The 15,733-nt window shown below is 38.3% G+C and overlaps 4 protein-coding genes across 4 annotated transcripts; 3 read left to right on the plus strand and 1 right to left on the minus strand.

Moving 5' to 3' along the window:
- Nucleotides 1-3,420: 3,420 nt before the first annotated feature.
- On the minus strand, nt 3,421-6,049 carry LOC103311928 (putative nuclease HARBI1). The gene is made up of 6 exons (XM_008191769.1): nt 6,022-6,049; nt 4,829-5,028; nt 4,666-4,775; nt 4,088-4,385; nt 3,677-3,987; nt 3,421-3,616 (listed from the first exon to the last, which is right to left on the minus strand). The coding sequence occupies exons 1-6, from the start codon at nt 6,047-6,049 to the stop codon at nt 3,421-3,423; spliced, it is 1,143 nt and encodes a 380-aa protein (XP_008189991.1).
- Nucleotides 6,050-6,815: 766 nt separating this feature from the next.
- Nucleotides 6,816-9,746, plus strand: LOC103311929. The gene has a single exon (XM_008191770.1). The coding sequence runs from the start codon at nt 6,816-6,818 to the stop codon at nt 9,744-9,746; it is 2,931 nt and encodes a 976-aa protein (XP_008189992.1).
- Nucleotides 9,747-11,176: 1,430 nt separating this feature from the next.
- On the plus strand, nt 11,177-12,700 carry LOC103311930. Its single transcript, XM_008191771.1, has one exon. The coding sequence runs from the start codon at nt 11,177-11,179 to the stop codon at nt 12,698-12,700; it is 1,524 nt and encodes a 507-aa protein (XP_008189993.1).
- Nucleotides 12,701-12,727: 27 nt separating this feature from the next.
- LOC103311931 lies at nt 12,728-15,457 on the plus strand. Its single transcript, XM_008191772.1, has one exon. It carries the CDS (start codon nt 12,728-12,730, stop codon nt 15,455-15,457), a length of 2,730 nt encoding a protein of 909 aa, XP_008189994.1.
- Nucleotides 15,458-15,733: the final 276 nt, after the last annotated feature.

The following is a 15,733-nucleotide window of genomic DNA, read 5'->3' on the forward strand; positions in this document are numbered from 1 at the left end:
ATCTAAGTTATTTTTCTGTGATATACGGGCAGATAATATGACTTAACATTTGTGATCACGGTCTTAGAAGACCGTGTTTGTGATCAACGCTTATCATTTTTAGTATAGGCGAATTGCCTATACTAAACAACACGATAAGGCCGGGCCTCAATATTACAAAACAATATTATTTTCACCGAATAAATAAAAAACTTTCATATATATAAATATAAAAATGATAGTAAGTATTTAATTTTAAAACACAAGTCTTAGGAGGGATGTGTTATTCTGCACAAAATAAGTAGAGGGATGAAAAATGTAAGTTCAAAAAGTATAGGGATGCCATCCCCCATATCCCCCCCCACTTCGATCCACTGCCTGTAGTCCAGGCAAAAGGTGTAGTTTTGTGCAGCATACCAGAAATTCGTTACTTGTAATCGGTGACTATTTCCCCTTAAAATTGGAATCGGTGATAAAAAAAGAAATTCGTTTTACCTAACCGATCACTTTGGTTATAAACCGGTCACAATTTTTTGTGACCATCTCCAATGGACGGTTATAATTTATAATCCCCTCCATAATTATTACTTCTCCTGATTCGGCACATGTTATCAATGTTATTATTTTAACAAACTATGATAACAATATACAAAAACAAAATAACAATTTGAATTTTAATAAACATCTAAAATAAATTCCACATTCCACTTGGTGTGATCACAGAATAGATAAATGATTGACTTGGTGTGATTGAGTAAAACTGAAGAACTACATAGAACTGTAATTAATTAATTAATTAATTTTCAAAATGAGTTCAAAACGGTTCGATAATTTTATTGAAGGTGAGTACAATATAGTAATGATATCCAGTTATACAGGCTTAGGTCCGTTCTTAGGCTAACCGGCAGAATTCTATCGGTAACACAAATTAAATTCTACCGGTAGCACTAACATACACTTAACCGGGCATTTAATAAGTTAAACAAGTTAACCTAACCATTTCTCAACTTCAGTGTCGGCCCAGCACATCATCGGCCCATCCTGACCATTTTTTATAAGGGCTTAACAAATCCCCTAATAAAAATATTTGATTAATATAAAACTGACCGTCTCAACTCAATTGTTACCATCATAAGTATATAAAATTATTTACCATTGAATCTAAATTTGACAAAAAAAATTGAAAATTCCCTGGATACCTATTTTAAATAGGTTTTTTCAATACCTATTTATTTTGTTGTAATATAAAAATATTATTTGTAGCCTTCTGGGGACTTAAAAATTGTATGTATATTATACATTTTACTCTACGCAATGACATACAAATATTTTAAGCTATTGCCTATTACCTATTAATACAATAAACCTATTCTCACTGTTCTACAGTAAGGTAGTATTTACTCAAAAGTGTATAACAATAGTCAATAATATAATATGATAGAAATATACAATATTTTAATAATAGTTATAATAAATTTGAAAATAAATATGCGTAAATATATTTGATTGGTATGAATATTAATTAATTACACATGTACAAAAGCCAGTCAGTAATTACAAAATGACAATATTTTATACATTTTGGATCCCCCAGAGTCCATACACCAACAACATGGGCAAGGCCAACACTGCACAACCCATCGCTAGCAACGTTATAATAAATTTTAAAACAATATTTAATTAATTTTTTCTCATAATTATAGAGTACATAGTTGAGCAAGATACAGATGTTACCGTTTTTGGTGATGAATCTATTGGCTTTGACAACTTAAATAGTGATATTGGCATTGACAACTCAAATAGTGATATTGGCATTGACAACTCAAATAGTGATATTGACATTGACAACTCAAATAGTTCTATTAAAGAAAGTAAGTAGGACAAATAATAAAATACATAATATAGTATCCGTTAACTAAATACTTAAATACTATATAATATATAGGTTCACCATGGAATGATAAATCAATTAGTCTGCTTTTAAATTTAAGACTGGCTTATGACAATAAATTTAAAAAAGGAGGTCAAGGGAAAAAAAATATTGTTTGGAAACAGATTTCTGCAGATATGCATAAAAAAGGAATCAGTATTGATGGAAAAACTTGTGATGAGAAGTTTAGAAGGATGAAAACGAATTACACTAAACTGCATGATCAGTCCAAACAAACTGGAAGAGGGCCTGTAAGATGGAAGTGGTTCAAAGATATGGAAACTATTATACATACCAAGGATACTGTATCTCCTCCAAAAGGTAGTATTTCATATAATTAGGGCCAGATTATGATTTTTTAGGAACTCACACATAGGCGTGCGCACGAGTGCAGCGAATGATGCTTTCGCTGCACCTGACAATTTATTTTGGATTTAGTGGGCTGGTAGATATTTATTTGAAAGGTATATAGTATATACACAGAATGAATATTTTTAAACATATTGAGTTTATTATTAAATTAAAATATAAATGTTCAATGTTATTCAAATATATATTTTTTGCAGACATGATATATGAAACACTTATAGCAAAGCCCGCTCAACAGCTCCCATGTATAAACACAATCACAGAGTCTCAAACTCTGGTTTCTCCAACACAATCAACACAAAAAATAAATCCATTATTAAAAACTACTAAACCCAGTTGGGTTAAAGAAATGATGGATGCTAAGGAAAAGCAATTTGAGTTTCTTAAAACTCATGGGGAAAAAATGGAAAAAAGGTAACTTCATCAAAAAACTTTTTCACAGTTGTACCTATTATAACGACTTGCTGTAAATTAAATATGTAGTTTTATGAGTTGGCATTGCCATACTTATTTTTTATTTGCATTTGAATTTTAGCAATGCACACACATAATTTTGAATTTTCGAAAAAAATTATAAATTTTCCTTAGCTACTAGGTAAATTTAGTTCTCAGATAAATGGAAAAGATATTTTACAAAAAGGTTAATTTTAAATTAAAAAAAGTATATTACCCTGTATATTACATACTGCTGGTTATATAAATGTTTCAGAATGTTAGAGATAGGAGGAAAGATTGACGAAGATAGAGATCTGAAGGCCAAGCTATTGAAATCTCTAGAAAATTCAAATGCAATTGAACAACAGAAATTGGATTTGTTTAAAGAAATGTTTACAGATAAAACAAAATAGTTCCTAATAATAATTTAAAAAATGATCTTACTATATATTAATATTGTTAAATGAGTTTAAGTACTATTAGTTTTTTTAAAATGTATATTGTATAATATGTTACAGTTCAAGGTATGACAGTTCTTTTATTTATTTTATAATTTTAATTATTAGTTGCTTACACAAAGTTATATTTGAATTTGAAAGACTGAAAGGTTCTAGCCTGAAAAGAAATAAATGTGATATTTAAAAAACGTTCTTAAAAATATTGTTTACATAATAAATCTTTGTTGTTTAATTTTAACATTAAATTTGTTATTGTTCATAGTTTAACGCACATAATTGATCTCTTTTATTAATTCCATTCCCTGTATCAGGTACTGCAGGTGGAATATACTGTTCATATTCTTCAACTTCAATGTCATCACCCTGAGACATGCAGATATTGTGAAGAACACAGGCAGCTGTTATTATCAAACCACAATAACTTTTATGGTACACATCTAATAATCTAATATTAAAGTTTGTAAGAATGTGATGTAAATAAATTACAAGTCAACAATATATATACCTTAATTTTCGAAACCTGCCAATTAGTTTACCAAAGCTTTGTTCAACAACTACTCTAGAACTACTAAGAGTTTGGTTGAAAAATATTTGTGCCGGAGTTAAGTGACCATTATTTTTATAAGGTGTCATAATCGCTTCGGTTAATGGATAAGCACTGTCTCCTAAGATAAATGATTCTCGGGGTAGTATTTCCCAGGGGTTGTTTAATAGTCGGTTCCCTATAATACTCCGCCTTAAAACTCGTGCATCGTGTGATGAACCAGGCCATCCACAAAAAATGTTGATGAATTTCTGATCAGCGTCAACGATGCCCTATAAAATAATTTGAACAAATCTAATAAATCATATTAATATTTATAATCGAGTCAGAAAATAAAATAAAATAAAAATAAGAATAATTATTTATATGTACTTGTAAAATTACGGTTGGTACTTGTTTCCTATTATAGAACATTGACTTGTTAAGTGGAGGCATAACCGTTCTTTTTACCCATGGTGCTAGTATTTTAATATGACATCCATCTATAGCTCCAAATACCCCAGGTAATACTTTATTCCGTAGATTCTGGAATTTTTTTAATGTCAAAAGTTGTTCATTATTGCATGGCCATTTTATTACAGTATCTGATATACTTGTTATATATTTCAAATTATTTTGCACAATTTTATAACTTGTACTATTAGATACATTGAATCTGGAAGCAATTTGTCTAAAGCAAATTAAATAGATATACAATTATGAATAAATAAAGTTTGTATTGAATTATAGTTAAACCTACTTTAAATATATAATATTTAGGCATAAGTACCAACAAACATTGGCACAAATCACAGGGGTACTAAGGATCACCCTGAATTCTAATGCTAACACCCCAAATCTTGTGATTGAAATAATAATTAAAAATCTTCCACTTAAATGAATTAAGTGATTAAGCCCCCCCCCCTTTTATTTTTAGGTGATTTGCGCCTGTCTACTAATTTAAAAATTACCTATGGGTTTCACTGTTAGCCATATACCATAAAGTAACCAATACTTGTTTTTCCATGCTGATTTTCATATTGTCCGTGTGGAACATATGTCCAATCATAGAGAAAATTTCCTAAATAAATTGTAAATAGTTAAAATGAGAAATTTTTATTTTTAATACCATACTTCAACACTGGTTCTTGTTAGGCGAAAATGTGTCTTAAAATCAATTTCTCTCATTGCTGGGACAGTAATTTCTACAAAATTGTGAACCTTAGACAGTTTTTGTCGATATTCACTATTTAAGCACATCACTACCTCATCATATTCCATTCCTTGTGAAATTAAATTATTACTCCAGTTCAAAATCATTTCACTTATTTGTCCTAATAAGAAATGAGTAATAATTACAACAAATTAAATCCAAAATATATTTTTTTATTTTATTAAACATTTTATTTAAAATCTATACAATATAATTAGTATAATGAGTAAATTTGATACATGGTTATTAACAGGAGGCTCCTTTTAGCAGTCAGAGGGGTGTTACAGGTGTAAAACCCCCCCACAACTTGACCATGTTATACTTATGTAGTTATGTCTCATAACAGAAAAGATTCATCATATTTTCTCATAAATCATTATCTATTCACTATTAATTTGTTATGTGTTTGTACGAACATACGATTGTATAAAGTATACATAAAGTTATTAATTGTATGTGTATAATTTTGTCAATTAATTTTCAATAATACCCCCTTTTGAAATTCCTGGCTACAAACCTTTCAGGAAGTAGCGTTTATGGGCAGGTGAGTACCTGCATTGCCACCCGACCAGATACTTTTAAGTATTATACCTATTGTTTTATTCATTTTTTATTTTAGTAGTTCTCTAGGCCCATTGTCTTTTGATTCTTTTACGTACATTACCAGGAAGTGAGATGGAGGATACTTGTTTGATTAATGGGTTATTGTAGGAGTTAAATTTAGTATGAAATTTAAACTCATGTAATTATTTTTCTAATTGATTATTGTTTGTGAAATACCAAGGAGAAGACGTTACTAGTCATAAGCAGATGGATTGAAACGCTTGAAGTATTTTGGTATTGGATGGGTTGCAGAATCCCATAACTGAATAACGTACCTATGTCCAAATCAGTCAAATTATTGACTTGTACATGGTAAGTTTATTGGAGAGTGAGAGTTTGGATTTCAAGAGTGGTCTTAGGAGGAAATCTAATAAATGTATAAGTACCTATTTCTTAATATTTATGTTATTTAAAAACAATTTACCATTTATTTCATCTTGTAAGGCAAACACAGGTACAACATAGTCAATTGATTTATTTTTCTTGAGAAAATATTCATTTAAAATTATACTTCTATGTAAATCACTAAGTCTATCCATTTTTGATTGTGAAAATAATAAAAAAAATCAAAGTTCTTTATAATAAATTATTTTATTATTTTAATAATTAATCAGCAGTTGATAAGAATAAATATTTGATAAAAATATTATTTTGTTATAGGAGGGAGTTGGCTATTATTATCAACCGAATACCAACGAATATCAACCCTACCACCGGTTAATTTTTGTTTGTAACCGTTCACTATTTATTTGTCACCGCTCTAATCTAACGAATTTCTAGATAATGCCACACATGCGGTTAGATCGACAGCTAACTTGTGAACCCGTTCTATTGTCAAAGATTATTGGGTTGATGCCTTCGAAAGTGTTAGATTTATCCATACGAACTCAGTACATGGATCTGGAGCTCGCAGATCCGAACTTCGATCGTCCAGGGAAAATTGAATTCTTACTAGGCGCTGACGTGTACAACCACATTTTCACAGATGGTTATCACGTACGCCATACACCAGGGTTGCCTTCCGCGTTCGAGACAACATTGGGCTGGATTATTGTTGGAGCCACGGCAGCCTCAAGCACTTTGTCATCGCAAGTATCACTGTCATTGACAACCGAACCGTCACTAAAACAATTGCTGAATCGGTTTTGGGAAGTTGAGGAGCCTGTGGTTTTACCTAATCCGTTTACAGAAGAACAGAAGTGCGAAGAGATTTTCCGCCGTACCACCACCAGAGACCCGTCTGGGAGGTACTAGGTGTCGTTTCCGTTTAAAACTAATCCTTCCGTTCTTGGTGATTCCCGGTCAATGGCACTATCAAGATTTTATAACTTGGAGCGTAAATTAACAGCCGATCCTATCATATACGAGGAATATAAATGTTTTATGAACGAGTATTTACAACTTGGCCACATGAAACTCGCGCAAACTCCAGGAAACTACATCATTCCACATCACGCAGTTGTCAAACGAACGAACGGAAAAATTAAACTAAGAGTCGTATTTGACGCGTCTGCCACTACATCCTCTGGAACATCATTAAACAATTTGCTATTCATCGGACCCAAATTGCAATGTGACATAGCAGATCTACTACTACGATGTCGCTTTCATGTATACATGCTCACAGCAGATATATGCAAAATGTATAGACAAATACAGGTGCCACCAGCGGAATGCTCTTACCAGCATATTCTGTGGCGCAACGATCCATCTGAATCAATACAGGAGTATGCGTTGTCGACAGTTACTTACGGAGTGTCTTCGTCCCCCTTTCAAGCCATCCGTGTATTGCATCAACTGGAATTGGACGAAGGTTTCAAATACCCAGCTGCACAAGGAGTGTTATCTAGTCAAACTTACGTCGATGACATTATAGCCGGAGCTGCCTCAGTCGAACAGATGGTGACGTTGCAAAAACAGCTCATCGGTTTGTTAGGTCAAGGTCAATTTGAGCTAAAAAAATGGGCAAGTAACTGTCGACAAGTTCTGCAAAATATCCCACAGGACGATCAAGTTGTAGAACTGTCATTCGACCCAAAGGATGAGTGTTCAATAAAGATCCTGGGGTTACATTGGGACCCGGCAAATGATATATTCAGTTATCACAGTGATCCCTGCGTCTCTCGACCTACAAAACGCTCAGTGCTATCCGCGATAGCTAAGATCTATGACCCACTCGGAGCCTTATCACCCATCACCTTTTGGGCTAAGTGCTTCATGCAGATTTTATGGAAAAATGCGTATGAATGGGACCAACCGATCCCAGACGAACTAGCTTCTTCCTGGAATTCATTCTCTACGCAGTTACCTTCGGTCTCACAAGTTAAAATCAGAAGACATATTCCTATTGAACAATGTACGGACGTTCAACTACTAGGGTTTTCCGATGCATTACAAAAGGGATACTCAGCTGTTGTTTACATGCGATTGTCGTATGCGTCAAAACCTGGCACAGTACATCTACTTACAGCAAGGTCGAAGGTGGCACCGTTAAAGAACAGTCGTCTGGATGAGTCACTTTCCATTCCAAGGTTGGAATTATGTGGGGCATTGCTATTAGCTCAAACACTGCATCGTGTACAAAATGCATTATCGTCAATCACTCACATATCCTTGATTCATGCCTGGACCGACTCTACAGTGGTGTTGTCTTGGCTAACAACTCAGCAAGTTACATTTAAAGTATTTGTCACGAACAGGCTTAACAAGATAGGTGAACTTCTGCCCTCGGTTCAGTGGAGATACGTACCATCAATGCAAAATCCAGCTGATTGCGTGTCCCGCGGCCTACTTCCTACCGAGGCATTAGAACACAGTTTATACTGGGATGGTCCGTCTTTCGTACAACAGTCACCTGATACTTGGAAATCACCACAGTATGAAAAAATTCCCGTCGCTGAACTACCTGAACAGAAAACCGTGGCAGAGATCCTGCACGTTATTGTTACACCAACAACGAACGACGAATGGTTTGAAAAATTCTCATCATTGACTCGTCTAAAGAGAGTTGTTGCTTACATGAGACGTTTCATTGTCAAGGCTCATCACAAGTCAGTCCAGCGAAATCCCACACATCAATGTGACGAGCATCCACCCATGTTTACAGGTTTCCTTCGGTATGAAGAGCTTAGTGATGCTTTACAGACGTTAGTCCAAATAACACAACGCATCCACTTTCCACAGTTAATCAAGCTTATTTCATCTTCGTCATCGTCAATCAAACCTCGTTCGATAGCTTGTCTCACCCCGTTCATTGACGCATCTGGAATCATACGCGTGGGTGGACGACTGCGCCGTTCAACCGCACCGGAAGACTTCAAATATCCAGTGTTAATACCAAAGTCAAGCGCTTTAACGTTCCTATTGATCCGATATTATCATATAACTGGTATGCACGCTGGGCCTCAGCTTGTGGCATCCTTGTTGTCTTCTCAATTTTGGATTGTGTCAGGTCGATCAGTTATTCGTCACATTATTTTCAAATGTGTTACATGTACACGACATCGAGCGTTAACCGTCAAAACGTTAATGGGCGATCTTCCTTCCTCACGGGTATGTTCATCGAGACCCTTCTCTAATGTCGGTGTAGATTATGCAGGACCACTTTTGATCAAAGAAAGCAGACGTCGGAACGCCCGCTCTACAAAATGCTATGTGGCGATCTTCATCTACATGGCCGTGAAAGCGGTGCACATCGAAGTGGTCTCTGATCTAACAACTTCGGCATTCCTGGCGTCATTGCAGCGTTTCATTGCTCGCCGAGGAATACCTTTGGACATATATTCAGACTGCGGTACCAATTTCCAAGGTGCTGCATCTGAATTGCGTCGGTTGTGGTCAGATCCTGAAGCACAAAACATTGTCTCAAATGCTGTGCCGTGTAGGTGGCACTTCAACCCACCGGCTGCTCCCCACTTCGGGGGACTGTGGGAGGCAGCTGTTAAATCCATGAAAACCCACCTGAAACGAGTAATTGGCACCCAATTGTTAACATTTGAGGAGATGTGCACCATAACTCAACGAATAGAAGCCATACTGAACTCACGGCCAATTACACCCCTTTCGTCAGATCCGAATGATCTACGAGTGCTAACACCAGGTCACTTCCTCACAGGTGCACCTCTCGTCGCGCTGCCTGACCCCGATGTGACGCAGCTTCCGATAAACCGTCTCAACCGTTGGCAGCTGTTAGATCAATTTCACCAATCGCTATGGAAACGTTGGTCTTCAAAATAATTGCGATCATTGCAAGTCCGATCGAAATGGCACCACCCGCAACCCAATGTCACAGTTGGTGACCTTGTGCTGGTGCAGGCACCAAATCTGCCACCCACACTCTGGAAAATGGGACGGGTCGAAGCCGTTCATCCCGGCGAAGATGAGGTTGTGAGGGTAGTAACTCTCCGTACCAGTGATGGCACCCTCAAGCGGCCCGTGGTCAAGTTAGCTCGTCTCCCAATCAATTAATTTTTATTCCTACGCAGCAAAGGTCTTTCCTCTCCTGTAAACTGATATTTCATGTTTTTTTTTTTGTATTTTGTATAATTATTTTGTTTACTTTTATTATGTATTATGTTTTTGTTCAAAAATTCATCTTCGTTTACGCCTCGATCACATTTTGGAAGACCCTTAGTCTTCCAAGGGGGGAGTATGTTGACGCCACAATCAACGTTTGCATCTGCACGCCGTGTCCACCACCAAAGGCCTGATAAGCTTATCTGTCGGCCGACCGGTCACGGCGGCGGTGACTCCGTATACGTTTAAGCTGTACCGGTGAAGTAGTCGCGACGACCGGTGCGTGTTGTCCGTTGCCGTGTTATTTTGCAGTTATATATCTACCGTGCAAACCTCGTCGTACGTACGTAATTTATAATCTTCGCCCGTCCCTCGTCGCAGTGCGAAAGTTTATTATATTGATCTTCGCCCGTCCCTCGTCGCAGTGCGAAATTCAATATATTATGATCGTCGCTCGTCCGCAAAGTGCGCAACGCGATTGATCTATTTGCGAATGCTACTATAGTACGTGGACAATTGGCTACTATTGTTACTACCATCGGATGCAAGTCATTATCAAACCGTCGTCGATGTGCAGCATTACGTAATTGTCGCAGCTGTTCCACCACGATATACATGACATACACGGCACTACACAGTACCTACACGCTATCAGGTCGTACTATCATCATTATCCATATGATATTATTTGTTATTGGTGTATTAGTTCATTTGAACCATATTATTATTTAAATTGTTGTAAAGATCGCTTGGGATCAATTTATTATATTATTGTATTTTTTATTATTATTACTAACATAGGTTAAGGCCTCGTTTGTATTATTTCAATATTATTCATTTATTTGTCATTATTCTCTTGTTATTTCTTTCCTATACTGTTGGTAATCTCCTTGAACAAATATTTTGTCGGGCGTACCAGCTTCAACATTTGGTCCATTCGAGACCGGATATCGAAAATACAGTCCACTTTAATTAATTTATTTAACCATTCGATAAAACAAGTGAATCTTAGTCATCATCTTGGTGCTCATAGTTGTCTCAAGTCTATTTATTATATTGTTGTAAGGTAGCGTGCGTGTTGACCATCTAGAGACGTCATATTAACGTTGTCGGTTTCCTTTTTTTACATTACACGGTATTAATATTTCGCGATGACGCCAGCAGAGCAACAAGAACAGGAACGTGTTGAGCGATCCTTACAGCGCGCTATTGTTAAACGAGATAAGCATGTTAATCAGATGTTAATCTTGTTTAACTTATCAAAGATAGTTGAGTCTGATCCGTCATCATTACCTATGTTCGATGCGCGTAAGCGGGATTTGGAAGCACTCATGTCAGATTTTCGCCTCGACCAGGAGGACGTTATGGATCGAATGGTAGAGCTAGGGCGGATTGAGGAGTTCATACGGGAACATAGTGTCATTGAAACTGTTGTCACCGAACAATATTATTCTATACAAGCCGTGGCGGGTGCGATGGCCTGCTGTAAATTGGATTCGGTAATCAGATCAGGCTCTCACATTAATTTACCAAAAATTGAGTTACCGCACTTTAATGGTGACATAATTAATTGGCGGTCTTATCGTGACACATTCACATCGCTTGTCCACGAAAATCCAGATCTTAACAGTGTTGAGCGATTTCACTATTTAATTGCTTCAGTCTCTGGAGCTGCGAGTACGGTGGTACGTTCAGTCCCTCTTACTGGTCCCAATTATGAAGTTGCCTGGAATGCATTGCATGATCGATTTGACAGTACGCGTCTCATACTTCACGCGCACTTGGACAAGTTATTCGGATTTTCTCCCATAAAAAATGAATCTCTAACTGACCTAAATAACTTTTTAGATGTATTCAAAGAGAACACAGCTGCGATCAACGCTCTAGGTGTGCATGATCTGTCCGGTTTTCTATTATTCTATATCGCGTCGCGTGTCCTGGATAGTTCGACGAAGCGTCTCTTCGAGGCTGGTCGGGGCACACATGATCTTCCCACTCTAAATGATTTGTTAATATTCATACAATCTCGGTGCAAAGTTCTACAAAATAGTTCGATGTCAGACGCCGAAATAAAACCTGCAGCTTTCACGTGCCAAAATCCTGCAATTTCAAGATCATCGTTATTGGCCACAGCCAAGGATCACGAGCCTCATTGCTATGCGTGCCAAGGGACACACTATGTATACAAATGTGAGAAGTTTAAGGGACAAACCACATCAGCACGATTTCAGCTGGTAAAGTCCAAAAACATGTGTTCAAATTGTCTCAGTGGTTCCCATGCGGATTTCACATGTCCGTCGAAGTATTCGTGTCGAACCTGTTCCGGAAAACATCATTCGTTGCTGCACTTCGAATCGCGAAAGCGCCAGGCTGGCACTAATTCAAATAACAATGCACCCGTGGTTCCCTCGTCGTCGGCACCCCCCGTTGGTAATCTACCAAGCACCGATGACACGTCATTTGTTGGTACCGTTAGCAGCGGCAATATGAGTGTTCTGGGCACAGCTGTGATTCGGATGTGCAACCAACAGGGACAATGGGTACCAGTCCGTGCATTAATAGATTGTGGATCACAAATATCTGCTATAACAATAAAGTGCGCAACACGACTTGGTCTCACCCGGTGCAATCGTAAAATCAACGTAGTCGGATTGTCACAGAGCCCTGTAGTCTAGGCAAAAGGTGTAGTTTTGTGCAGCATAATGCCACACATGCGGTTAGATCGACAGCTAACTTGTGAACCCGTTCTATTGTCAAAGATTACTGGGTTGATGCCTTCGAAAGTGTTAGATTTATCCATACGAACTCAGTACATGGATCTGGAGCTCGCAGATCCGAACTTCGATCGTCCAGGGAAAATTGAATTCTTACTAGGCGCTGACGTGTACAACCACATTTTCACAGATGGTCATCACGTACGCCATACACCAGGGTTGCCTTCCGCGTTCGAGACAACATTGGGCTGGATTATTGTTGGAGCCGCGGCAGCCTCAAGCACTTTGTCATCGCAAGTATCACTGTCATTGACAACCGAACCGTCACTAAAACAATTGCTGAATCGGTTTTGGGAAGTTGAGGAGCCTGTGGTTTTACCTAATCCGTTTACAGAAGAACAGAAGTGCGAAGAGATTTTCCGCCGTACCACCACCAGAGACCCGTCTGGGAGGTACTCGGTGTCGTTTCCGTTTAAAACTAATCCTTCCGTTCTTGGTGATTCCCGGTCAATGGCACTATCAAGATTTTATAACTTGGAGCGTAAATTAACAGCCGATCCTATCATATACGAGGAATATAAATGTTTTATGAACGAGTATTTACAACTTGGCCACATGAAACTCGCGCAAACTCCAGGAAACTACATCATTCCACATCACGCAGTTGTCAAACGAACGAACGGAAAAATTAAACTAAGAGTCGTATTTGACGCGTCTGCCACTACATCCTCTGGAACATCATTAAACAATTTGCTATTCATCGGACCCAAATTGCAATGTGACATAGCAGATCTACTACTACGATGTCGCTTTCATGTATACATGCTCACAGCAGATATATGCAAAATGTATAGACAAATACAGGTGCCACCAGCGGAATGCTCTTACCAGCATATTCTGTGGCGCAACGATCCATCTGAATCAATACAGGAGTATGCGTTGTCGACAGTTACTTACGGAGTGTCTTCGTCCCCCTTTCAAGCCATCCGTGTATTGCATCAACTGGAATTGGACGAAGGTTTCAAATACCCAGCTGCACAAGTAGTGTTATCTAGTCAAACCTACGTCGATGACATTATAGCCGGAGCTGCCTCAGTCGAACAGATGGTGACGTTGCAAAAACAGCTCATCGGTTTGTTAGGTCAAGGTCAATTTGAGCTAAAAAAATGGGCAAGTAACTGTCGACAAGTTCTGCAAAATATCCCACAGGACGATCAAGTTGTAGAACTGTCATTCGACCCAAAGGATGAGTGTTCAATAAAGATCCTGGGGTTACATTGGAACCCGGCAAATGATATATTCAGTTATCACAGTGATCCCTGCGTCTCTCGACCTACGAAACGCTCAGTGCTATCCGCGATAGCTAAGATCTATGACCCACTCGGAGCCTTATCACCCATCACCTTTTGGGCTAAGTGCTTCATGCAGATTTTATGGAAAAATGCGTATGAATGGGACCAACCGATCCCAGACGAACTAGCTTCTTCCTGGAATTCATGCTCTACGCAGTTACCTTCGGTCTCACAAGTTAAAATCAGGAGACATATTCCTATTGAACAATGTACGGACGTTCAACTACTAGGGTTTTCCGATGCATCACAAAAGGGATACTCAGCTGTTGTTTACATGCGATTGTCGTATGCGTCAAAACCTGGCACAGTACATCTACTTACAGCAAGGTCGAAGGTGGCACCGTTAAAGAACAGTCGTCTGGATGAGTCACTTTCCATTCCAAGGTTGGAATTATGTGGGGCACTGCTATTAGCTCAAACACTGCATCGTGTACAAAATGCATTATCGTCAATCACTCACATATCCTCAATTCATGCCTGGACCGACTCTACAGTGGTGTTGTCTTGGCTAACAACTCAGCAAGTTACATTTAAAGTATTTGTCACGAACAGGCTTAACAAGATAGGTGAACTTCTGCCCTCGGTTCAGTGGAGATACGTACCATCAATGCAAAATCCAGCTGATTGCGTGTCCCGCGGCCTACTTCCTACCGAGGCATTAGAACACAGTTTATACTGGGATGGTCCATCTTTCGTACAACAGTCACCTGATACTTGGAAATCACCACAGTATGAAAAAATTCCCGTCGCTGAACTACCTGAACAGAAAACCGTGGCAGAGATCCTGCATGTTATTGTTACACCAACAACGAACGACGAATGGCTTGAAAAATTCTCATCATTGACTCGTCTAAAGAGAGTTGTTGCTTACATGAGACGTTTCATCGTCAAGGCTCATCACAAGTCAGTCCAGCGAAATCCCACACATCAATGTGACGAGCATCCACCCATGTTTACAGGTTTCCTTCGGTATGAAGAGCTTAGTGATGCTTTACAGACGTTAGTCCAAATAACACAACGCATCCACTTTCCACAGTTAATCAAGCTTATTTCATCTTCGTCATCGTCAATCAAACCTCGTTCGATAGCTTGTCTCACCCCGTTCATTGACGCATCTGGAATCATACGCGTGGGTGAACGACTGCGCCGTTCAACCGCACCGGAAGACTTCAAATATCCAGTGTTAATACCAAAGTCAAGCGCTTTAACGTTCCTATTGATCCGATATTATCATATAACTGGTATGCACGCTGGGCCTCAGCTTGTGGCATCCTTGTTGTCTTCTCAATTTTGGATTGTGTCAGGTCGATCAACATTCGTCACATTATTTTCAAATGTGTTACATGTACACGACATCGAGCGTTAACCGTCAAAACGTTAATGGGCGATCTTCCTTCCTCACGGGTATGTCCATCGAGACCCTTCTCTAATGTTGGTGTAGATTATGCAGGACCACTTTTGATCAAAGAAAGCAGACGTCGGAACGCCCGCTCTACAAAATGCTATGTGGCGATCTTCATCTGCATGGCCGTGAAAGCGGTGCACATCGAAGTGGTCTCTGATCTAACAACTTCGGCATTCCTGGCGTCATTGCAGCGTTTCATTGCTCGCCGAGGAATACCTTTGGACATATATTCAGACT

This window comes from Acyrthosiphon pisum, unplaced genomic scaffold, assembly GCF_005508785.2.
Source record: "Acyrthosiphon pisum isolate AL4f unplaced genomic scaffold, pea_aphid_22Mar2018_4r6ur Scaffold_21104;HRSCAF=23045, whole genome shotgun sequence".
Taxonomy (NCBI): Eukaryota; Metazoa; Arthropoda; class Insecta; order Hemiptera; family Aphididae; genus Acyrthosiphon; species Acyrthosiphon pisum.

What these genes read in the sequence shown, in the direction of transcription:
- LOC103311928 (XM_008191769.1), bottom strand. Translation starts at nt 6,049, where the DNA reads ATGGATAGACTTAGTGATTTACATAGAA. An exon ending in TAACAAGAACCAGTGTTGAA is followed by an intron (nt 4,776 to 4,828) that starts GTATGGTATTAA and finishes CAATTTATTTAG; the next exon opens with GAAATTTTCTCTATGATTGG. An exon ending in GCTAACAGTGAAACCCATAG is followed by an intron (nt 4,386 to 4,665) that starts GTAATTTTTAAA and finishes AATTTGCTTTAG; the next exon opens with ACAAATTGCTTCCAGATTCA.
- LOC103311929 (XM_008191770.1), top strand. Translation starts at nt 6,816, where the DNA reads ATGGCACTATCAAGATTTTATAACTTGGAGCGTAAATTAACAGCCGAT.
- LOC103311930 (XM_008191771.1), top strand. Translation starts at nt 11,177, where the DNA reads ATGACGCCAGCAGAGCAACAAGAACAGGAACGTGTTGAGCGATCCTTA.
- LOC103311931 (XM_008191772.1), top strand. Translation starts at nt 12,728, where the DNA reads ATGCCACACATGCGGTTAGATCGACAGCTAACTTGTGAACCCGTTCTA.